The sequence below is a fragment of the Vombatus ursinus genome, unplaced genomic scaffold, assembly GCF_900497805.2.
Source record: "Vombatus ursinus unplaced genomic scaffold, bare-nosed wombat genome assembly UNPS02014822.1, whole genome shotgun sequence".
In the NCBI taxonomy this organism is placed as follows: Eukaryota; Metazoa; Chordata; class Mammalia; order Diprotodontia; family Vombatidae; genus Vombatus; species Vombatus ursinus.
In genome coordinates, this window is record NW_020954600.1 from 16,983,877 (window position 1) to 17,009,692 (window position 25,816).

General features: G+C 41.1%; 1 protein-coding gene across 1 annotated transcript in view; it reads left to right on the top strand.

Annotated features, from left to right (window-relative positions):
* Window positions 1-3,805: 3,805 nt before the first annotated feature.
* Window positions 3,806-25,816, top strand: part of MPPED2 (metallophosphoesterase domain containing 2) — a 212,137-nt gene continuing 190,126 nt past the window's right edge. The window contains exons 1-2 of the mRNA XM_027837838.1: window positions 3,806-4,153; window positions 10,477-10,726. Of these exons, the coding sequence (XP_027693639.1) occupies window positions 10,599-10,726 (128 nt within the window). The 5' untranslated portion in view covers window positions 3,806-4,153; window positions 10,477-10,598. The remainder of the gene's footprint in view (window positions 4,154-10,476; window positions 10,727-25,816) is intronic.

Consider the following 25,816-nt stretch of genomic DNA (forward strand, 5'->3'; position numbering starts at 1 on the left):
AAGAAAGAAAGAAAGAAAGAAAGAAAGAAAGAAAGAAAGAAAGAAAGGAAGAAAGGAAGAAAGAAAGAAAGGAAGGAAGGAAGGAAGGAAGAAAGAAAGAAAAAGAGAGAGAAAGAGAGAAAGAAAGAGAGAAAGAGAGAGAAAGAAAAAGAAAGAAAGGAAGGAAGGAAGGAGGGAGGAAGAAAGAAAGAAAGAGAAAGAAGAGAGAGAAAGAAAGAGAGAAAGAGAGAGAAAGAAAGAGAAAGGAAGGAAGGAAGGAGGGAGGAAGAAAGAAAGAATGAAAGAAAGAAAAAGGAAGGGAGACATAGAAAGAGAAAAGTTAATGAGTCATAGAAGGAATGAAGGAAAGAAAGAAGGAAGGAAGGAAACAAAAGAGAGAAGGAAGAAAAGAGAGAAAGAGAAAGATAGAAGGGAAAGAAGAGAGAGAGAAAACAGTTTATTGAATATTAGATTGAAAATTGGGAAAAGAACATTGTAGACTAATCCTTGTTTTGATATATTATGCCTGTGGACTCTATTTCCATTTGATTTTAGGAGCCTCCATTTTGGAAATTAACCATTATTCTAGGCATTTAGAAAAATGTAGATTAGTTACAGGACAAGGGGAAAACAGGCAGGCTGCCTTCTCCCCGTTTGATTCTGCAGGTCCAATGATTTCAGTGAAAATGTCAGTCAGTAAGACTAAGAACAGAAGATGGGACTTAGTCTGAAAAGATCCCTGCAACAGCACAATATTGTTGGTGAAAACCAAAGGCCAAGGAACCTTCAATATATTTCTTAAGATTCAACCCCAAATTCCCCTATCCAAATCTCTATTGTTTTCTCTTCTGAATGTATTTGCCAAGGATGTTTTAAAAACCATTGAATTAGGGTACCAGGAGTCTCTTTCCATGACTTCAATCAAATTCCTGAATGAAAGTTTCAACTAGGTGCCTTATAAGGACACAATTTAGATGGTTTTCATTGAGACAACCATCATTCTGGCATTTGACTTTTTAAAAAAATCCTTCTAGGGATTGTTTTATAAACAATAAAGAAATTGCATTATTATACAAAAAAATTGTTAGCACACATGGTTGTAGAACCTATTTTCAAAAATTCAGCCCAAGCAATTGGAACACAGTACAGTGAAGTTCTCCCCTTTAAAACTAGTATCAAGAGACAATAACTTATATATGTCCTGTTAGGCCTTGACTGTATAGTTACAGTTGTGGATGCTGTATCCAGACCTATTTTAACACAGTCATGCTATAAAGCCCTTCTGTCCTTCATTTACTGTTCACTCACCTAATTGTCTCCATATTCTGGTTCTGGTTTTGTTTTTTTTTAAGTAACCTGTACAAAATAAAAACTCATCATCTAAATTAAATGGTTACTACTTCTCCTTTCTGATACAAATAATCAATAGTCATAACAGAAGAGCAGAAAATGAAGTCTTACTTCTTTTTCCACCATGGACATTCACTAAAAAAGGCACGTTGCTAAATTTCCATGTGCCTTAATTTTTCCCAAATAGAAAAATCAAATTAAGAATAATTCACCAGCTGATTAAGATTTCATTCACTTGATTTTTACTAAGCCTTAAAAAAAAATCTTTGCATAAAATGAGCTAATAAACAGAAAGTATTGGTATCATTGTACTTGCTGTCTAACAGTCTATCTACATCTATATATAATATGTGTGTATATGTACATTTATACACATATATATACATATACACATAATACACATATACATATATTTCTATTTATGTACTTTTCTCAACTGGAGCTATATGCACAAATTGGTTGGACAGTTTTGAGTGACTTAGTCAGTAAAAAGATAAGATTGACTGATGAGAATTTTTTTGACTGACCCCTTTAGTAGGGAATGAATAAGTCAAACAAAAGAGTCAAGCCAGTTTGTTCCTTTAATACAATTTTAGAGATATACCATACACACACACACACACACACACACAAACATAAACCTTGAGCTGTGCAGAAGCATTACTTCTAAAACACGAATACAGTCAACACTAGACCGTAAAAACCAAAAAGGCACATACCTAGTGTTGTCTGGTGTCCTGTTCTGTTGCTTGTTGGAGTTTATACCAGCCAGGAAAAGTCAGTGCACTTTCAATTTCAACTAAATTTGACAGCATTGAAACTTTGACTCCCATCTGATTGTAAACCAGCCAACACCCTCCAAAAAACCCCAAACAAATATAATTTCTGGCTCTCCCACGTAATGGTTATTTTTCCCTTCATTTCAGTGCAAAAGATGGAGATTGTGATAATTTCCCCTTAGTTCTAAGGCTGGGAATTTCCTCTTTATGAATGATTTTTGCAGGTGAAGCCTGATCTTTTTACTGGTGATCACACCACCCCCAAAGTGAACCTGAAAACAAATTCATCTTACAGCTGAAGGCCACAGACCCAGGGTTGACAAGGCTCCCTTTTATTTTCCGGGGCAATAATTTCAGCTGGATGTCTGGTCAGTTGTCATACAGTGTACTTAGCACACTTCTCTCACATACACATACATTGGATTTCCCTCTGGAGAACGTCTAGATCTTTGAGTCTGACTTCTGGAAAGGAATTAGAAGACCTGGTTGTCATCCAAATCCTCAGCTCTGACAATGGCATCACATCACAGGGCCAACTCATCTTTCACAGGCAGCCCTGATCAACCAAGTTTCCAAAGAATGTTTTCTCTCTTTTCCTCTACTGTCCAGGTTTTCATTAGGGTTTTTTTGTTTGTTTGTTTGTTTTTTGGCGCTTTCTTTATGTTATTTGCATGCAAACCTGAAAAGTCTCTTCCTTTAAAAAAAAAATATAGCTAAGAAAACTTCTAAGTTGCCTTTTTCCTCCCCAAGGGATTATGAATGAAGGAGAAAATAGTTTCCAAAATACAAAAGTGGGAATAATTAGATTCTTAGCCTTTCCCCTTCCTAATTGTGATCTTGATTTAATTTCTGCAGCTGGAAAAAAATATATATGTATATATCATTTTTCCCCCCTCTTCCCTCATTTTCTTCGTGAAGGAAAATCATACACACATCAAGACCATAGGATCACAGAAAAGAGGACTGTGTGTATGTTGAAAAAGGGGTTGAGGAAGGGAAGACGCCTTTCCATAAGGTAAGAATTCGAAGCAGCATATCGGAAAGAAATTGCAGCCTATTTCATCTATCCGAGTATTTCTTGAGCCCCTCAGCAGCCCCAGTAAGAAGCCTCCGTGGACTGGGGAGGTGCCAAGGGGCCTGACAGCTACAGTAGGTCCATAGCTGGGTGTTTTCTTCGCAGAAAAAACCCATGGGGGTGGGGAAGGGCGAATTCTCATTATTTCCCCAGCTTTATAATTTCCCGCCCAGGTTATTTTTTATTAGAATAACAATGATGATTATTATTATTAATTTACTGCTCAGCTGCCTCCTGCCTCCTCTGACCTGAGACACCAGAGAGCAGATCTGCTCCTTGCCTTTCTCTCCTTTTCAGCCCTTTCCCCCTCCCCTTCTCTTCCCCCAGGTTTCCCTCCGAGGGGAGGAGAGCGGCACTTTGGCCGAGGAAAGCCTTGGCCCCCTTCTCCTAGTGGGGGGAAGTGAAGTGGGAGTCTGCAGGAGGAGCTGGCGGGGCGTGTGTGTGTCTGGGTGTCTGGGTGTGCGCACACACACACCCTCACACACGCACACACCCTCACACACACACACACACACACTCACACACACACACCCTCACACACACACACACCCTCACACACACACACACACAGCTCCTTGGCCGCCCTGTTTCCTGGTGCTCTGCTCTCTTGACCCCAGTGGCAGTCCCTGTCACTGCACTGCTCTGCTCCCTCCTCCAGCTCGCCTCTCGCTCTCCTTCTCCCTCTCTCCCTCTCCCTCACTCCCTAGCTCTCTTTCTCCTCAGATCGAGGCTGCTCCCATTGCCTCTCTCCCTCTCTCCCTCTCATTTCCAACCCAGCCAGCCGGTGGGACCTCCAGGGTCGAAGGTTCTGCCCTGCCTCCACCAACCTCCACCTCCCCAGCGCCTCTCTCCTTCTCTCCCTGTCTTCTTCTCTCCCTCTCTCTAACCAGCTCTTTCCAACTCCCCTATGGATCGGCTCCTTTCAGAGCACTGAAGGCATCTCCAAGACCCACATCCCAGCCGGAGAAAGGTAATCTACCCCGTTCGAGGGGGGGGTGGGGGTGGTGGGAGGGAGCGGGGAAGGAGGAGAAGGGAGGGGGTGGTGGTGGTGGAATCAGATGGAAAGGAAGGGGAAAAAAAATAACACACACAAAGCCGCGGGTTAGAGGTGCCTTGTCATCTACAAGTAGAAGAGAATCGGGCTGGATCTGAGGCAGCAGGCAGCGTCTGCTCCTAGCTGCTTTTTAAAATAATAACAATAAGGCGACTTTAGTGCAATTTTTATGACTCGGAATAAGCGTTTAAAGAGGTTTTGTTTTCCAGGAGTGAAAGAGAATTATTTTTAGGAGCTGTCTTCTCCCCCACTAACCATTTTCTCGCTCCCTTCCATGCGCCCCCCCCCCGCCCCCAACCCCGACCTCTCCAGGGTATCTTTCTCCTACCGGCGGGGTGGCATGAAGGGGGTGGGGGAAGAAAGGGGGTTGGTGGGGAAGAGGGGGATAGGGAGCACTGCAAGGGAAGTGATTTGGTCGCGGCGAGAGGCAAAGGAGATGGGGGGTGGGGATGCTGGCTCGGCTGCCTGTTTACTAGAAAGTCTCGGGGTTATAATGTTAGAGCACGGCCGGGCTAGGCCGGGGTGCATTGTGTTTGCTGGAGACCAAGGCAACAGCGGCGGCGGCCGCGGCGGCAGCAGATCCGGGGGGGCAGAATGCAAAGTACAGTTACAGGAAAAGCCGCCTTACCGGGAGCGGCAGGCATTGTGAACAGGGGGGCTGTGCGGCTGTGCGCCGGGAGCCCCGCGCGCGTCTGTGTGTGTGTGTGTGTGTGTGTTTGCGTGTGTGTGTGCGTGCGTGCATGCGTGTGTGTATTTTTTCTCACCCTTTCCCCTCCACCCTAACCTTACTCCTTCCTCCGCCGCCTCCCCGCCCCCTCCGCCGGTGCTGGAACAAGCACAGCTGGGGGTGGGGCTGGGGGTGGGGGTGGTGGGGGTAAGAAAAGTAAAAATCGCGAAGGATTGTTTCTTTTTATTCAGAAGCTGGAGTTGCTAGTGTAGGGTACCCGTAAGCTAAGGAGGGTTTAGGAAGCCTTGCAAATCCGGGGTCTTGCGGCCTAGGAGGTGGAAAGGGCAATTATTATTTTTTTCTCCCGTAAAAGGGAGGTGGAGACACCGGGGTGGGTGTAGAGGGATGAGACGAAATACACAAAGGCTTTGAGGATCCAGGGTCCCCCTTCCTGCGGTGTCAACTACACGACATAACTCATCTCTCACCCCCGACCACCACCTCCGACCCCCATCACATGTAAGTCCAAACGTGGGCCAAAAAAAGGTGCATTGATTGCGGAAGACTGAGGACAAACAAAAACTGGTTGGAAAAAACTTTTAAGTGCAAGAAAAAGACTGCCACCCTTCCTTTGGCCCTGTACATCACCAGCAAAGGTCCCTCCCTCTTGGTGACCCCCCTTTCCTTGCTCCTCGGACAGAAGCGAGGCGTCCCAGCAGTTGGTGGACGGTGGTGGCCGTGGCGGCGACGGCTCCGGGGGGCTCTGGCGAGGGCCGGTTTAGGATTGGCCATCGGGAGGATGCCAACCCAGAGCAGCGGAACCCGCTGGGGAGGCATAACGTTGAGGGGGGGGCTGAGGGGGCGGGTGGGCAGGGGGACTTGGTACAAAACCTGGGATGCTGCGGTGTCAGAGCTATTGGGCGCGGATGGCAATCAATCAATCTGGGACCGGTAAAGAGAGAGAAAGAGAGAGAGGGAGGTAGCGAGAAAGAAAGGAAGAAGGAGCAGTCACCCAACAGCGGAGCCCAGTGCAGCAGGGTGGCAGGAGGGGCGGCAGCGACGGTGGTGGTGGCGGCGGCAGCAGCAGCAACCAGCGAGTGCTCACCAGGAAGGAAAGGGGGAGCTGTAGACAGGACTAGCAGGACGTGAACCCGTAGAGGAGGTGGGGTGTGTGTGTGTGAGAGAGTGTATGTATGTATGTGTGCATGCACTTATGGGGCCAGGGGCAGACTGTCCCCCTTCTCTTTTAAGTCCTATGTTTTGAACCTTTCTCAAACTCCCCAAATCTGAGATTTCCCTCTTTCTATAGGAAAATATTTGGTGTACCTGGCGCTGGACACAAGTTCAGGTGTGGGTGTCGATGTGTGTGGGTATATTTAGGGGTGAGGGGTGGGCAAGAAAGCTTTGGTGCCTCTCTACAGCTCTCTAACTTTCTGCTTCTGCAGCTGTGAGCGCATTCCTAGCGAAGGTGGGTGAGCATCCTTGGTGTGGGTCTTACTGTAGCACTGAGAGAAATAAAAAGAAATAATCAGGGACTGAAGTGGGATAGGGAGGAAGGTGGAGAAAGTTGCTTGCAAAGTCTGGGGATGTTGCTTGTTCTCTCCTCTCCCAGACATTATTGTGGAAAAAAATATCCCCCCCCCCCTTTCTTGTCAGTCTGGGACAGGTACAGTGCTCAAAGTCTTGACCTTTCTCACTTGTATTGGTCACTGAGTAGAAGGGGTTTTTTTTGAGGGATTGAACCCCTCGATCTTTTAATTACTCGCAGACTTTTAAAAGGGCTTCTGACCAGATTCCTGAAAATGAATATTCTTCATTGAACAACCTAAGAATACAAGTGGCTGCTGTCTAGGAAATAGGAAATAGATTTACATGATTTTTTAAAGAGAGCTAACCAAGCAGGCACCAGCACGAGGATTTAGGCAGTGTCCATACCTTTTTCTGTTTTTCTTTAGGCTTACTGATATAAACTACTGTTTTATTTTTTGGGGTGAGGGTGGATGTGTTAATGTGAACAAAATGAATGTTGGCTGTCTTTAAGTAAGAAAAAAGGGCAAAAACCTGCTATTTGGATGAATGTGCTTTACAAATATGAGTTAATGGCTATTGTAACAATCACAGTAATAACTTTTAATACATCCCTGAGGTTAGAGATGGCCACTGTACCCACTTTCTGCTTCTAAGTCTTTGGGGGACCGTAATACACATCTTTGCTCTCTAGAAAATGGCTTCATAAGAGGTACTGAAGTGAACACCCAATTGTTTGGAGGGGGAGGCAGGGAGTAGAAATCAGCCTTTTCTCTGCTGTCTGTAAGGGTATCTGAAAGTTTTGAAGTCTTCCTTCTGCCTCAGTCTGACACTCCTCTTCAAAGGACTCCAGATTAAAGGAGATAGACGCTGCAGGTGCACTGTTCCGATAAGACATTTGAAAAAAGAACACAGTGGAGACAAATTCAAATGAGTCTGTAGCCACCCATTCAGCCTTTGCTAGTTACATGGTCTTGCTTGTGCTAATGAAAGGCTGTTCTATTTGGCTCACGAGGGCAGAGGTACGGAAATTTGCAAATGTTCACCCATAAGAAGAGGATTGTGGAGGTGAAGTCAGGATTCTGCTGCCCCTTTGAAAGAGGGCAAATGATTTCTGTTTCATCTAAGTTATCTTTCTTTGCACCTTTAAAATGTTAGAGACTAGAAGGGGTAGGGGATGCGGTAACTACTGCAGGCTGCTTCCTAAATATTTAAAAAAGCTATGTATAATTCATTTTAATTAGTAAGTTACCTCCCCAGGAAATAGATGTAACATTTCAGCTGTTTCTTGGACTTAGGAAGCCAAACTGTTTTATTCAGAGGTCTTAGGAGTCTGGGCAAAAATGACAGTTTTCCTTTGCTTCTTTTACATTCTGTGTTACACAATAGGATCTGATGGTGAGGAATAAGAATTGCATGTAATTTTCATACCACTCTTTAATTTATGCAAGCACTAAGTTCCCACAGTATGAAAATGTGTATTTTTTTTTCCTCCTCCGAGCTTTGATGGCTAACATTCTTTTTAATGACAGTCATTTTTGTAACAGGAAGATGTTTCCATTTGTATTTACTTTGCCCGTACAGTGCAATTATGCAGCTTCTCCCTGCATAGCGTCTTGCTACTTTGTATCTCAAAAGAGAATTACAGTACTTAGAGCAGGACTGCAATTTCAAGCAGGTGTTGCGTGTTACTGTTATGCAAAATAACAGCAAAATATAATTGTAATGGGAAGTTAAGGAAACAGCTGCAAACTTGGTATGGAGACTGGTGACATTATCCTTTGTAAGCAGTTCCTATGGATCTCTTACATCACACCAATAGGGACCACAATTGGAGTCTGAAACTGGTGGGCCTTTTAGTCAGTGCTCCATAAAGACCCATAGGAGCAAGAGGGAAGGTCAGGAGAGAGATAGACACACAGAGGGAGGAAGAGAGAGAGAGAGAGAGAGACAGAGAGAGAGACAAGAGACAGAGAGAGACAGAGAGAGGAGAGAGATAGAGAGAAAGACAGAGAGAGGAGAGAGACAAAGAGAGAGAGAGACAGACAGAGAGAGAGTGAGAGCCCTGAGATGTTGGTCCCTACAAGATTGCCAAGTCACAAGTGATTCATCTCTTGGCAGGGACACTGTGGTTGCCTATTAGCAGAGCAGGCAAGGTGGATGTTACTTAGCCCGCCTTGCGAATAGGAAGGAGGCAAATGATTTTGAGTGGATTGCTGTGGAATGTCTTAGCCCAGATAGCATATGGAAGGCTACACGGGCCTGGGGTTGTAAAATAATAAAATAAATGGCCTATGGCAAGCCATCTGCCTTTTGCAGGGTGTATGAGGTGTTCTATGCCAAATTTAAATCCAATCTTAGTATTCTAAATATTATTTTTTAGATCCCAGCAAAGACTGCTGAAGCTTTAATGGAACACATGGCAAACATATTTTGAATTGAGGAGCTTAGAACATGTAGAAGGCATGTTGCCCTCAAAATAGTTTGTGTGTGTGTGTGTGTGTGTGTGTGTGTGTGTCTGTCTTTGTGTATCTGTGTTTGGTCTAGAGCTTTGAACTAGAGCTCAGAGTTTGGTGCAGGTCTTTGCATTGTGGAAATACACCTACCCATCTCCGAGCCAAATACAGAGAGATCTTCTTTCTGATAGCAAATCATAATATATCAGCATTTTAAACAAAAATGACCAGAGGTCAGACGTATTTCTTCATTCCCTCCCCAGATGTATAAAGCTAATAATCAATTATCTAGCACCAAAAATTAGGTGCTACGTAGATACTTGACATAAATGATATAGTGGTATACTGCTCTCTCCCCCAACATACACACACACACACACACACACACACACAAACACACACACCCCCATCACTGTACCGAAATCCCAGGTGACTGGTGCATTCCACGTGGTGGGCCAAGCATGGGTGTGTTTTACTTTCCTGCTGAGTGAGTCCATGGCATTCTCATTAGCTTAAGGAAATTATACATATCTTTATAGCAGAGAAAGTATACTACTATATGGGGTGGCAGCATGCATGCATTTGCTAGTGGAACACTATTTAACTGGGTTGCATATTATGCTTAAGTTTTTTATTTCCTTCAAAGATGAAATAAACACACAGCGCACACATGCATATGTATACTCGTAAACTGGTATATACACATACAACATGAACATATGCACCTATGTATACCTGTACCTACATATATATGTGTGTATGTATACACACACATATGTAAATAAAAATGAAATAGCATTTTCCATTCATTGTTTTATTGTATATAATTCTGGACGACATTGAGCTTCAAGATGTCAAGAGAAAAAGTGAAATTAATCCAATAAGGAACAAGCCTTCTAAGCAACTCTCCTCTGTGTAGACACTTGTGAACAAGGGGTAACCTCATAAATTTCAGGGTTTTCAGTTGGGTGTAAATAATTAGAAACAAGAGAGGCCATGTAGCTTAATGACATAGAAGGCTGAGTTCAAAGTTAGGAAGACCTGATCTACCTGTGGCACACACTGGCTGTGTGACCCTGGGTAAGTCCCTTAATCTCTTACAGCCCCAGGCAACTGTAAGATTGTTAAATTGTTAGTCTGATGCTGATCTGCATTAACAGAGGGAGTTGCCTTGTCTGGGAGTTTCCTATACCAATAAAGTCTTAAAGCTAATAAAAAAAATTAGTAAGAGACTCATAAAATATGAACCTTTAAAAAATTGGTTCAACCTGAGTTGCGAATGTGCCCGTATTGGTAATTCATGTAAGTGGCACAATTAAAATGAAAGATTGGGCTCACCTTTTAGATGATCAGATTGCGGCCAGAAGTATCCTGTTTTAAATAAAGGCCCCACAAAATTGACTTCAAAGGGAAAAAATAAGCTGGAAAAAATGGTATTCGTGTAGAATTAACCCAGATTCCCACGGCTGACTTTCACAGTTATCCATGAAATCTCGGAGTTTGGGGGAGGATTTCTCTCTCACCACATTGGCCTTTTCAGTGAAGTTTATTGTTTTTGTTTGTTTGTTTGTTTGTTTTCTTGCTTTCAGAAACTCAGGGCCTTGATGAGTAAGTCGCTCCTCGGGTCCGGTCTTTGGCTGCAACACACAATGCCTGCTCCCATCCTTTGCTCCGGAAAATTGTGAATTGCTCATGACTATAAGGAGGAAGGATGGCACATGGGATCCCTTCTCAGGGCAAAGTTACCATCACCGTGGATGAGTACAGCTCCAACCCAACCCAGGCTTTCACTCACTACAATATCAACCAGAGCAGGTTCCAGCCTCCACATGTACATATGTAAGTATTTCTCATGGTCTTTAAAAAAAAAAAAAATTTTTTTTTCAAGAAAAGAAAGCAATTAAAAAAAATCAGTGAATAACAGAACTTTTCAAGGGGAAAAAATTAGGGAATTCTGCCAGGGAGATGAAGGCAAAGCAGATTGATTTACCGATAACTTCAACCCCTTACCTTTTTTTCCCCATGTCCTTTCCCAAGCCTCAAAGGATCCCTGAGGAGTATTATAAGGCAATCAGGCAGATGAAGGAGACAAGATTAGGTGACTTGCCCAGGGTCACACGACTCCCTCAGTGTTGGAGCTAAAACTGGAGATTTGATCTCCTCCACAGTAATATGTGAGCTTCTCCATCCCCCTACCCCAAACAGCATATTTCTTTAATATTTAAACAGTCCTGCCTCTCCCTCTGTGCCTCCCCACACCCCTTTACATTCAGCTGTGAAATAGGCCTAATTGGGAGTAATTGTCCAGTGATTACTGAATCCATTGTCTTTCATTTGGTGAGCAGAAAGTGTGCTGGCCTACCCCATTCCACTAACAATAAAGGGGACAAAGGATTAGGGAATTCTGGAACAGTTAGTCTCAAGAAACAGTACTCTTCCTTTGGACCCCTCCTTCCCCCTAACACCCTTAAAGTAATATGGGAGACCTAGGCTTGGGAGACTACTGGAGTCAAGAGTCATTTCGAACCCTGGCATCCTTAACCCCCCTGGTTGTGTACTTGTGATTTAGTTAAACTCTTCCAGAATCCCCCTCAGCTGTGCTGAGCTCCCCTCAGAGTGGGGCAGGCGGTCAGCTTGTCCATTGTTTATTCAAAGCCTCAGGTCCACTGTGTCAGACCCTTGCAGTTGTCTGATGTGAATGATTCAAAATTGGAGTGAACCTCTTCGAAGATGGTGGTATAGCCAAGATCAGAGAGGTTAGAAAGTTGCTTCTCTGCCTAGGCCACCCTTGGTAGAATCAAACTTGGGGTCTGTCTTAAGTCCTGAACTCTTTCTTTAGTCTTTGCTTTTCTTGGCCTTTAAACAAAAAGATAAAAAAAACCCCTTTAAACTTCGACACACTAAGAAGATAAAAAAGGTGTTTCCCGTGACCCTAGAGAGTTGGTGTGAATACCAAGATTTTGCTTTGTGGGCATAATCTCCACAGCCAACGCTATTACCTATGATGAGATGTCTGCAGATCGAGGAGACTGAAAGAGCAGGTACATGCAAAATCCTTGCAAAGAAAGATTGCAATTAAAATCTTTCCCAAGAACTGTGTATTGTGAAATATTTTGGGTCTCTTTAAGTCAGAAGTGTTTTTTTAAAAGTGTTTTTGGAAAACAGCTTAATTTATACTTTTGGTAGGAAAAAGTTCTGGTTGACCAAACTTACCTGTTGATTGATTAGATTTTTTTTTCCTAAAGAAGACATAAATATTCTAGTAGGTTTATGGAAAGAGCACTGAGCTAGAACCAGGAGATGTAGGGCCAGGTCCCAGCTCTTTCACTTGTTATCTGTGTGACATTGGGTAAGTAACTTCACCTGTCTGGGTCTCAGTTTCCTCATCTGTGAAATGAATGAATGGGATTACGTGATCTGTTCAACATGATTTTTTAAAGCATTTTTTTTAGTGAGGCAATTGGGGTTAAGTGACTTGCCCAGGGTCACCCAGCTAGGAAGTATTATGTGTCTGAGGTCGAATTTGAACTCAGGTCCTCCTGACTCCAGGGCCGGTACTCTATCCACTGAGCCACCTAGCTGCCCCTCTTCAATATGATTTGGAGACCGTATTGTACCTTGCAAAATCGTTCATTTTTCTTCTGTTTGGTATAACAGTATGTAGAAGTCAGAATTTGGGTTTCATTAGAGCTCTATTTTGTACGTATTTGGCACCCTTCATTCAAAAATAGCCAAGAACTTTGTTGGCTCTCGTCCCAGTCAGGGATGTTAAGGCATGAGGAAATTGGGTAAAGCTCTTAAAAATTGGCTTGTAGAAATGGAATGAAACTTCGGGACCTGAGGATTACTATTTGTTTGTCCTTCCTCAACTAATATGAGAGGCAAAAGGTGTAGTAGATAGAAAGCCAGCTCCAAAGTCAAATGAGCCCTAGCTTCAAATCTTGCCACAGGCATGTGCTGGCTGTGTGACATTGTGCAACTCACTTAACCTATAGATGTTTTCTGAGTATTAAAAGAGGTGCCAATCTGCATTGGAAGAGGGAGCTTTTTAACCTGGAAGTTGCTTATGCTAAAAATCACAGATGTAGTCAGTATCCTTAATAATAGGTAATTTTGTTGTCGTTCACTCATTTCAGTTGTCTCCAACTCTTTGTAACCCCGTTTGGGGTTTTCTTGGCAGCGATATGGGAGTGGTTTGCCATTTCCTTCTCCAGCTCATTTTACAGATGAGGAAACTGAGGCAAACAGGGTTAAGTTACTTGTCCAGAGTCATGCAGCTAGTAAGTGTCTTAGGCCTGAGTTGTGATTTGTAAAAGCAATAAGCATATTCTAAGATTCATATGAGTTGAGAATTAGTGTAGTCTGTTACAAATAACAATAACACAGTTGATTGCTTGAAACATTATATTGTCATGAACTCCCGAGGTTGGCATTCAGGGCTTTCTACTATGTCCCCAAATGTTTCCTCAGCTTCTACCATATTGACTTCTTCACTATTCTTTGTGAATTTCCAGATCTGAGCCTTCCTTTGCACTACTCTACATAGTTCCAATCTCCTCTCTTCTTTTTCTCTTGGCCTGCCAAATTCCTAGCCCTGATTTAAGGCCCATCCCAATTCTTACATGCCTCAGAAAGCTTTCCTTGACCATCTCATCCCACTGTATTTTTTTCCTCCCTTAATCTCTTATTGTCCCTCTATACCACTCATTTGACACACATACGGCAAAGTGTATTTGTTAATTAGCTTTATTTATACTAGCATATACGTTTACTCCTACATTTTAAGTTCTTTTGGGCAGTTATAGCTAGGGCGCAGATACAAGGCTTTGCCTCAGGACAGGGAAGTGTGTGAAGAGCACCATCATGGTGGGTCTTGTTTCTTATCCCTATAGCCACCTAAAACCTGATAGTGTCCACATTTCTGCCCCTCCGTCACTAAGTGGACTATCCTACAAGAGTGTAGAAACCTCATGGAGTTCTGGGAGCCAAACCCTGCCTTCCCCCCATCCGCACATAAAAATACTTCTGGTTGCTGCTCTATCTTTGGATCAGAAACTGTATTTCTGGGAATGTCATTAATGTTCCATAGATATTAGCTGGTTGTTTGATTTATACATTCAGAAGGAAGTAACAGGAGACATTTTCATTTGGAGTGGTTTGTATCTTCATGGCATTGGGACAAGGTCTATGGCTGTATATTTTTATTAAAGGATTGATTGAGTTTTCCCAAGAATTTGGATTTCTCTTTTCATTAGTTGTATTCCTACAAATTACTGAGACAAGTGTCTAGTTGAGAATGTTGATTTTAATTTTTGGAAATGGCGAATATCACATTTACTAAGCACTCAATATTCCAATTATGCTCGTTACAGTGGAGTTTTACTAGCGTCTGAAGTCAAAGGACTTGGGTTTGAATATCTGCTCTTTGTTGCTGTTACTGAGTCATTTTCAGTGTGTCCAACTCTTCATGACCTCATTTGGGGTTTTCTTGGCAGAGATCTTGGAGTGATTTGCCATTTTCTTGTCCAACTCATTTTATCGATGAGGAAACTGAGGCAAACAGGGTTAAGTGACTTGTCCAGTGTCACACAGCTAGTAAATGCCTGAGGCCAGATTTGAACTCGGGGAAAATGAGTCTTTCTGATACCAGGCCTGGCACTCTTCACTGCCCCATCTAGCTGCCCCTTGAATATCTGTTCTACAGCTTACTAACGGTGTGACCTGGGGCAAGACGGTTGACTTCTCTGGCTTTCAGTTTCCTCATCTATAAAATAAAAGGGTTGGATCAGATAACCTCTACAGTCCTCTCTAGTTCTAAATCTATAAAACATAAGCATCTCATTTTCCATGAAATATTTTGGATGCTTTAGCTCTCCATACTTCACGTCTGGAGAAATAGTTAAGAGAGTTCTAAGAATAGCTATGACAGGGCACCACGAATGGAGCTAGGTCCCAATGCCTTTCATAACCTCTTTTCCCTCCCTAACAGTCCACTGATATCTGGAAACTTCTCCCCCCTGGCTTTGACTCTTCGACTTCAAAAGTGAATTATTGGCTCACCTGGGCGAAGATGTTTCTGCATGTTAGTGTGCCTCATTCTGTGAATTCTGAGAATAAAAATAGCCCATAAAACAGATTAAGATGAGGGCTGGGCTTGAAGCTCTGATTTTTGCCTGAGAAAGTCTACTACTACTACTATTACTACTACTACTTTTTCTTCTCCTTTCTTTATCTTCTTCTTCCTCCTCCTCCTTCTTCTTCCATTACCACCTAAAGAAAAAAAAATGAAAGCTACGTAGAAGGGAAGAAAAACCATGTCGAGGCGTGCAATGCATCTTTCTCCCTTGATGTGGCCATGCTGTTAGCAGGCATAGTTGTAACCTACCCATTGTTTGCCTAGCTCGCTGGGCCACCCATTTCTCCACTTCCCACTCTTAACCCAGCCCTTGTGGTTTTCCTAGAGTCTTTTAAATGAATGGTGTAGTGAGAAGAGTTACTATTATTTTTGTTATTCATTTATTATTTATTTCTCTTGCTATTCATTTCGTGGTGAGGAGAGCTTACCTTAAAACTTTTTAAAATGTCTTAAGAAGACATTTGGTATTTGACATATGGAAACGGTAAATTTCTTTATGTGGAATTAGTGATTATCTCTGAGCTAATGAGAAATTGCTTGAAATATGGTTCTTTTGTAGTATTCTAACCTTCTACTTTTTTAAATTAATTAGTTGATTTCTTTATTTTTAGTTTTCAACATTCACTTTTATAAGATTTTGAGTTCTAAATTTTCTTCCTCCCTCCCCTTCCCCTCAACAAGGCAGCATGCAATAGGATATAGGCTATACATGTAAAGTCATATTAAATAGATTTCCACATTAGTCATGTTGTGAAAGAAGTATCACAACAAAAGGAAAAACCACAGGAAAGAAAAAAAGAGAGCAAATAGTTTGCTTCGATCTGCATTCAGACTCCAGAGTTCTCTCTGGATGTGGATGGCATTTTCCCTCATGAGTCTTCTGGAATTGTCTCAGATCGTTGCATTGCCTAGAAGAGCTAAATCTATGAAAGTTGGTCATTGCACAATGTTGCTGTTACTGTGTACAATGTTCTCCTGGTTTTGTCTAGCCTTCCTCTTGAGAGAAGTAGCAATAGAGCTATCACTGTTTTCTTAGAGAAATTTCCAATTGCTAGACTTAATAGTATTTCCAGATTTCTTAGTGTGTGCAGGAAGTATATGACTTAAACGAATTTACCTGATAATGTGAAACCTCAACTTTCTCAGAGCTTCATCTAATTAAAGGAGACAATGTTGTATCCTAAGAAGCTTTCTAGACCTGGAGTCAGGGAAGATTACGGTGCAAATACTGGATGTGACATTTTCTGGTCATGTGATTTGGGGTAAATCTTAACCTCTCCAGGTCTCATTTTCCTCATCTGTAAAATGGAGATAATACTTGTAATTGTACAGAGTTGTGAGGAAAATGATTTTGGAAACTGTGAAGCACTCTATAAACCAAGTTAGTATTATTAATCTTTAACAATAGCTGTAGGTGTAGTAGGTTACAGGGCTGGCCTGGGAATCTGGAAGACCTAGTTTCAAATCCTACATCAGAGTCACCCACTGAGTAAATTACTTACCTTTCCAATACCCTGGGAAACTGGGACCAAAAGGTACAGATAAACTGCATTTATGGAAGAAATTTTCCATGCCTTGAACTCATTAAACCAATGAAACAAATAGGTCCAGATTAAAATACATTCACATATGTCTATATTAAATAGATATAAAATCTAAAATATATTCACATACATATCTATGTTATATATACATACATTTATCATGTATGCCAATGTATGTTATATATATATGCATTGTATTTTATAGAATATATATATAACACACATACATAAATATGTGTACACATGGATATGTTTAGATGTATATTTTATACACACATATATTTGAATTGCCACCCACTGCTCCCTTTTAAGCTTTATCCCTAGGATTTGGTCAAATGTACTTCACCATTAGAAGGAAATCAACACCAAAGCGGGAAACTCTAGAGCAAACTCTTAGTTCTGTAACATGTGACATTAATTTCAGAAAAGAGATTTCTATTTCTTATCAGTGTTTGGGCGATGGGGGGAAGTCTACCTTGAAAATGTGGGGGAAGTCACTCGCATGTCTCCACATTTCCCACAAATGGCCCTGCTTGGCATGGTGATATGATGAACTAGAAATCTGGAAACGTGGATTCTAGTCCGGATTTAGCTGTTGACTGGCTGTGTAACCTTAGGCAATTCCTGGAACCTCCTGCTGCTTCAGCGAAGTCATTTTACGATGAGAGAGTAAGACTAGATGTTATCAAAGATCCTTTTCATTTCTGAGTCTACAGATGAAATCAGAAAAGATGGGTCAGCACCCAACCACCTTTAAAATATCTCTCCATTTTCTTTAAAACAAGGCATTTCACTGTCCCATTAGGGTATCTCTTATATTCCAAGTTCTGGACTTTTCTTCTTCTCCATTATATAAGATCCCAAGGTTAAAAAGATACCCAAAGATGCCAATTGAGAGTATGAATCATCTCTTTTTTTTGGTCTCTCTGTAAACCAAAAAAGACTCCCAAACTCCAGAGAACTACTCATCTCATAGATATGTGTGGGTATTCCCTCCAATGAGGCAGATCAAAGCCTATCTATCCTGGGTAAACCTCACCCCAGTCCTCCCTTCAGTTAACCTTGGGGAAGCAAAAACACAGCACTAAAAATAATAATATTGACTTGTATTTATTGAGCGCTTTAAGGTTTGCAAAGTGCTTTACAAAATTTCATTTCATTCTTAGAACAACCTTGGGTTTAGGTACTAGTACCACCCCTTCATTTACAGATGAGGAAACTGAGGCAGACAGAAGTTAAGTGAAAATGAGAGTTACACAGCTAATAAGTGTCTGAGGAAGGATTCAAACTCATGTCTTCCTGACTCTCAGTCTAGCTCTCTGTCAGCTACACCACCTAGTTGCTTCAATGTCGAAAACTAAATTAAAGTATGATGAGAGTATTGGGAAATCACGGAGGATGGCAGTGGTGATTGGGAGCAGAGAAATAACTCACATCAGCTGTAGTCTGAAAGGTTACTATTAATACATAAGTGAATAACTTGGATATTCCTTTTGGAAGTTCTTGGGCTGGCTACTATTGGTTCTTTTCAGATCACTCTGCGTATATTCAGCTCTCTGTTGCTGGTGAACTGCTATGACTTGTGTTTATCACTACAATTTATTTTTGCACTAGGCATTAGCATGGCTATAATTTTCTCCTCAATGTTTCCAATCTCTTATTCATCTTGGAGATGTTCAATGCCCCCTTTTAGCTTGGATTCATTCATACATAAACGCAGGATTTTTTTTTTCTATTTTTCCTTCTTAAAAAAAAATATTTCCCTGTATGCTCCATTGGGGAAACGCCTTGTGGTCCATGACAGTCAGACTTTGTTTCAGAGCTGACTTTGTTCCTTTACTGTGGATTTCTTTGTTTGTGTTCCAGCATTTTTTTAAGCACACCAAAATTAGACCCTTCTCCCCTGCAATCCCCTGTTTGGGGTCTTTTGGATTTGCATTTCAGGGTCTGGCTTTGTTATGTAACAGGACACACCATTTTTGTTTGGCTGTCTGGCTGTCCTGGCACATAGTGAGGGCTTAAATAAATACTTGATCAACTGACATTATAATTGGGGGAACATAGGAATAAATTCTGTGATTATTCAGTAAATGACAATAGCTCATATCTACATGACACTTTAAGGTTGGCGAAGCATTTTATGTGCATTATCTTATTTGACCCTCATGGCTATTATTCTCATTTTTATAGTTGAGGAAATTGAAGCCGAGAGGAGTTAAGGAATTTGCCCAAGGTCACACAGCCAGTATGTGTCTAAGGGAGGATTTGATCCCAGGTCTTTCTGACTCCCAAGTCCAGAGCTGTTGGATTTCATATTCAAAGAATGGTAGATCAAGGTTTGGAAGGGACCTCAGAGGGTCATCAGGTCTAACCCTCTCATTTTTCACATGAGTCAAAACTGAGGCCCAGAGATGTGAAGTCATTTGGCCAAGGCTATACAAGGCATAAATGGCAGAACAGAGACTAGATTTGAACATGCATCCTCAGAAAACAAACCGAACATCTTTATGCTATGCCATATCCCTCCATCTTCTGTTATCAAGATCAGAAGTACAAACATGGTTGACATATGGAGACAGACCCTAAAGATGTCTCTTTCCGTAAATTCAGAAAGAACTGTCAAGTTGCCATGCCCTACTCTTCCAAGTATGTTTTGTTATTATTTTTTAATTTTAGGTCAGAACATCTTAATCGTGCTATGCAACTGTTGAAGCCAGCCAAATCAGTCACACAATAGAGGGTGTACTGTGGAGATGCTAATTTTAGATTTTAGTTTTTCAGAACTAAAAATATCATCTCTAGAAAGATGATTTAGAAACAAACAAAACCCAACAATTGCTCAAAGTGCCTGTGTCACAGGTAACAAGTTTTAATTTTAAAATTTGTACTCTTCTTTTTTGTTTGTTGTTATTTAGATTTCTAATTTCATTGGTGTGAGAATTCCTTCCACAGATACAGATGGGTGATTCATCTGCAAGGTACAGAGTTTCCTGAGTCACTAGATATTAAATGTCTTGCCTAGGGGCACACAACCAGACAGTATATGTGTATTAGACTTGAACCCAAGTCTTCCTGACTTCAAGGCCAACCTTTTACTGGGGTAATTCAGCTGCTTTTCTATATCTATAGTGGAAGAACCTGGCTCTTCCCTTCCCCCAAGACTTAGGAGATCATTTTATTAGTGAGCATTTATTTGACCATTCCTTTCCTCTCTCTATCCAATGTCTCACCATCTTTATCAGTTAGATTGGTATAATACCAGTTTTGGTTTGGTTTTCCATAATGCTTCTGAAAAGCTTGCCCACGCTTCTATGGGGAGGAATGTTTGCTATGTTATAAAAATAAAAACGCTTGGTAGAGGGGTCCTGGTGGAAACACCAAAGATGCAGAAATCATTTTCTGATATACGTACTGTCTATGGTATCATTTGGTTTTTCGTATTCTTTTGTATTTTTTTTCTCTAAAGATTTTATTTTCAACTTGTATCCTAGTAGCGGGGTAGGAACATGCAAATAAATATACTTTTATAGTTTCCTGTGTCCCTCATTCTCTTTTGGAAACAATAGCAGCAGCAACAATAACAACAAAAAAACCCCAAAAACAAATACTATGTGCTTGATAACATTTTCAGAGTTTTGAAATAAGTTGTAGAACTCTTGATAATAGTAATGATGATAGTAATGATGAATAATAGTAATGATGATGATGACGAGATTACTTGGATTCTATGCTTCAAATACCAGATATGGAGGTCTTCAGGGAATCGGAATGAATCAGATCCCTCTCAAAATTTGTCTTTTGTTTAGTGGTTTTCTCTCAATCAGAGGGCAGAAGTTTCTGATCTGCTGGAATTTTGATAAGTCTTACATGTGTCTTTGAGGTGGTATTCTCATAGCTTTTGGTCTTGGGATGCCTTTACACTCTTAAAAATTATTTAGGACCCTGATGAACTTTTGTTTATGTACATTAGATCTAGCAATATCTCAGTCAAATTAGACATTAAAGCTGAATAATTTTAAATATATTTTTATTAACTCATTGAAAATAATAGCAAACCAATGAACATAAATCACACATTTTATGAAAAAATCTTTTTTCCAAAATAAAAAAAATTAGAAGAGGCAAAAGAAATTTAGGAGAGGCATTGTTTTATTTATTTTTGCAAATTTCTGTAATGTCTGGCTTAATAGAAGATGGCAGGATTCTTACATTTGCTTCTGAATTCAGTCAGTTGTGATATATTGTTTTGGTCAAAATATATGAAGAAAATCTGGTCTCACACAGACATGTAATTTGAAAAGGGAGGAGTATTTTATTTTATTTTATTTTATTTTATTTATTTTTAGGCAATTGGGGTTAAGTGACTTGCCCGGGGTCACACAGCTAGTAAGTGTCAAGTGTTTGGTCTGAAGCTGGATTTGAACTCAGGTCCTCCTGACTTCAGGATCAGTGCTCTATCCACTGCACCACCTAACTGCCCCCAGAGAAGTATTTTAATAAGCAAATGATGTCTTGGTATTATTATGAAAATAGTTATAACCTGGATCCTCTGAAAGGGTCTTGGGTATCCCCAAGAGTTCATGAACCATACTTTGAGAATTGATGTTCTAGATTCTACAGTTTCTTCCAGGTCTAAAATTCTAGTACTGGGAAGGCTTCTCTTGGCCTAGATGAGGGAATGAAGATGTTTTCTCCTACTCTGTTGGCAATTTCAGTTTTCATATTAATTGACTTACTGGTTGAATGGAATAACACATATAAAAGTGTTTTGCAAACTTTAAAGCATAGCTGTTTCATAATACCAATAAATTACAGAAACTTATAAAATTTCTAACCTTCCATTCTTACTTTATGCTTAGCTAAAAGTATTCTGTGAACATACACGTTTTGGAAGGAAGCTAGAGAAAAAAGAGTGTCTTGGCTAAGTAATAGCTCTTTAATATCTTGTTAGTATTGCAATATCTATATAAATCTTGTATAAACCTTAGTTCCTTATCTATAAAATGAAGGAGGGAGGGAGGGACTAAGTGTTTATATAGCACCTAATATGTTCCAGGGACTGTGCTAAGTGCATAATATGTACTGTCTCATTTGATCCTCACAACAAACCTGTGAGGTAGATGCTGTTATTATCCCCATTTTACAGTTGAGGAAACTGAGGCAGACAGAGGCTAACTGTTGAATTGCCTAGGGCCACACTACTAGGAAGTGTTTGAGACCAGAAGTGTCTGAGCTCAGGTCTTCCTGACTTCTAACTTAGTGTTAATCCACTGTACCACCTAGCAGTTGTATGTCCCAGTCATCTTTTTCCAGCTCCGAATCTATGATGATATACTAATTTCCTTAAAAAGGAAGCATTCCACTGGTTTATAGAGGTATTTGATGAGGCATATTTATATCTTAGGTTTTCACTGTTTCCCCTCCCCCACACACACCATTTTGCTAGGTCTAGCATCTACAAACATACTCAAAAGATACCAAAAGAAGCGAGTGGAGTGGTTTCATTGCAACAGTAACTCTCCACTGTCCCAGCTAACAATGTATATGTAACACACTTTAGAGGAATGACTCGAAGGAAGATTCCCGTCAATCTATTCTTGTACAAAAGAGTTCCCTAGGAGTTGAACTTAAGTATATTGTGGATACTGCCAGGAGAGGATGAGGGAGTGTAAATTCAGGAAGAAAAACTTATTGGATGTATTTGTGAGCTGAAAAATTTTATAATTCCTATATTTAAAGTGTTCCTGGTGTTGGAATTGACTTTAGTGATGGAGACCAGGAGAGTCAGTAAATTATTTCTGAGCACACAGAATATATCATTTTGAAAATATCTGGTGTCTTTCTGTGTGTCTCTCTCGACAACAACTTAACTCCAACAATCAGGTCAAATGGGTGAGTGTTTTAGAGGATCAGTCTAGCTTTCTATTTAAGCTTACTTATTCTGTTGGATACAGTCTGTCTGCCTGTCTCTCTCTCACACACACACACACACACACACACTCACTCACAGTCACACACACATCTTTCAGGGAATCCAGATCCTTAGAAGAAGGCATCCTGGATCCTTAGCAGGAATTTGAGTTTGGGAGCTTCCCTGGGAGATACCATGGAATCTCTTCAACAACCATTTATTAAGTGCTTACTGTTGAACAAGCATTTATTTTGTACCTACTGTGTGTCAAGCATGGTACTAGTTTCTGGGGATGAAAAGACAAAAATGAAACAGGCCCTATCCTCAAGGAGCTTACATCTTCATGGTGTTAAAAAGACGTGGAATAGTTACAGAGTAATTTTGAGTTTGGGTCAGGGGAAGGGATAGTAATAGAGACTGTAAGGAGGTGGGAGAATCAAGAAAGGCCTAGTGCACAAGGTAGCAGTTGAGCTGGGTCTTGACTGGAAATAATACGGCAGTGGGAGGCTGTTTTGCCCCATAGTGACCTTTGATGGTGTTTGGGGAACTGCTTTACATCCCTCCATCCTGACCCTGCCCTAGTGTTAATGGCAGGCGGCACACGTCTTTGTTTATCTTGGAATTTGATACCATCATTTTGGCAACTGAACCCAGGGACCTTTACTGCCTAGATGGTTTGTCATTTGTTGTTAATTATCTGTTACCATAAATTCTACTCTTTGGAGGGGGGGAAGGGGGGACTGTTTTGAAATATTTCCTCAAGGAAAGAGCATATTCATTTCTGTGGACAAAAGATGGGGGTGGGGGTCAAGTTGGTAACTGGTTTGGGGGAAGTTGTGCTCTCCCCCACTCCCCAGGCTGGTTTGAGTCAGATCCCATTAATTCTGCAAAGGCTTGTTATTTTATTTTGTGGAGAGAATGTTTGCAATCCAGCTCTGGTCTGCATTAGTGATCTGTATCCCCATTTGAGTAAAAAATTAACTTTCCATCCTGAGCCTGCCTTTCAGGACAATCTCATCAGGTCACAATTATAAAATGTGTGTGTGTGTGTGTGTGTGTGTGTGAGAGAGAGAGAGAGAGAGAAGGAGAGAGAACACAACCTGGAGCCTATTGCTTTCAGCTGATGTTGCTTTAAAAAAAAAAAAAGCTTGTTAAGAAAAATCCAGACAGCCTCAAAAGTAGAGCCAGTTACTTACTCAGCTGCCTTTATGAGGTGTTGGTTTGTCAGGTGTGGAATGAAAATGAGGCTTCCAGCCATTAATGGATTTTATTCGAGGTCCCATATTCTATAGGAAGAACAGGCCACTTTATAAACAAACAGGGCCATCCTGGACAAAGGGCAGGACAGACTACTACAGAGCTCTCTTAATGAAGCTCAGACGAAAAACATTAGTGGAGGGAGGAGGGAGGAAAGAGGGAGAGTGACGGATAGGGAAAGCAGGGATTTTTCATGGGGTCAGAGACAAAGCTAGGAGTCACCTTAGAGGTTATATGGTCCAGCTCCCTCATTTTACAGAAGAGTAAACTGAGGCCCAGGGAGGTTAAATGATTTATTCTTTGTCATAGATATTAAATTGCGGAGGATGGGTTTTGAACTCAATTCCTCTGAATCCAAACTTCCACTCTGTCACACTTGTGAAGCCAGAAACTGCATTTAAAAAAAGAAAAGAAAACTGTAAAAATAGAAGCCAGTGAAATCATTTGAATATCCCAGAAGGTCTCTGCATAGTTCAGGGTTCTTTCCCTAGTCTGGTACTATCACTGTACCTTTGGGGATAGAACTCTAACTTCATACAGGGAAGTTTTTAGGCCATTCTTGAACTACAGAAGAGGTGAATTTACTTACTTTACTTTCTTACTGTACTTAATTCACTAAGTATTTACTAGGCATCCACCACGTTCTGGACACTGTTCTATGTATTAGGGATCTAACAAAATAGAACCTCCTCTCAAGGTTCTTCCATTTTACTGAGCAGAAATCACATGTATACTGATAAGTAAACGTAAACCTATATACAAAGCAATGAAGGGAGAGTACAAGGAAGGAACCGTGTGTGTGTGTGTGTGTGTGTGTGTGTGTGTGTGTGTGTGTATGAGACAGAGAAAGAGAGAGACAGACAGACAGACAGACAGACACAACCTGGAGCCTATTTGCTTTCAGCTGATGTTGCTTCAAAAAAAGGAAGTAACACTTCAGCTGAGTCTTGAAGGGAGCTAGCTAGGAATTGCAAGAGGCAGAGGTGAGGAGAGGGGAGAATTCCAGGTACATGGAGCAGCCTATGCAAAGGCTCAGAGGCAGGGAAATAGCAAGTCCATTTTGATTAGAATGTAGGTCATGGGTGGGGAGAATAGTTTTAGGAGAGGCAGTAAAAGTATTTTCACCGTAAATTGAAATGTTGTAGAGTGTAGTAGAAAGGTCAGAGATTTAGAGTCAGCAGACTTGAGTTCAAGCTCCATCTTAGCCATATCACCTTGGTCAAGTCATTTAGAACTGGAAGGGACCTTAGAGATCTTCTGGTACAACTGCCTCAGGTTACAGAGGAGGAAACCCAAGAATGTGAAAGTTTATTCAGAATCACATGGATACTTATAAGTAAAGACTAGTTGTTTTTTGGGGGGTATATTGAGGATGGGTTTCTTGTTCAGGTAGAGGTTGGACTAGATGGCCAAGAGATTCATTCTAACCCTAAAATTCTGTGATTCTGGGGACTCATATTTGTATATTTGTGTATTTAGCCTATTTATTTATTCATAACAACCCTTGTGAGATATACAATGCAAATATGATAACCCTCATTTTCTAGATAAATAAACCATATCTCTGACTAATTCATGATCATTTAGCTGATAAGGGTCTAAGTCAGGATTCACACCTGAGTCTTTCAATAAAATAGGTTCACAGATGTAGAGTTTAAAGGTACCTTAGGAATCCCTTCCAAGTCCACCCTTTCTTATTTTACAGATGAGGAACTTGTGGTAGAGAAAGTTTAAATGACTTATACATTCTCGCACAGCCAGTATATGACAGCAGTGGGATTGGAACCCAGGTCTTCCTGTCTTGAACTGACTATTCATTATACCACCTAGCTGCTAGATTCAGTCAGGGATTTTCCCCCCACAAATAGCTTCCTGGAATCTTAGTTTTTCCATCTGTAAATTGGGAATGATGCTCCTATTGTCTTCTCCTCTACGGTAAATTTCCACGTAATCTGTAGGTGTCTTGTGTGTACCTATTTATGTACATATCGGCTCCCCCAACACGTACATATTACATACGTAGAATGCATGCTTCTTCAGGTGTGATGGTGTATGTCCTAAATCTCGGCTACTCGGGACTA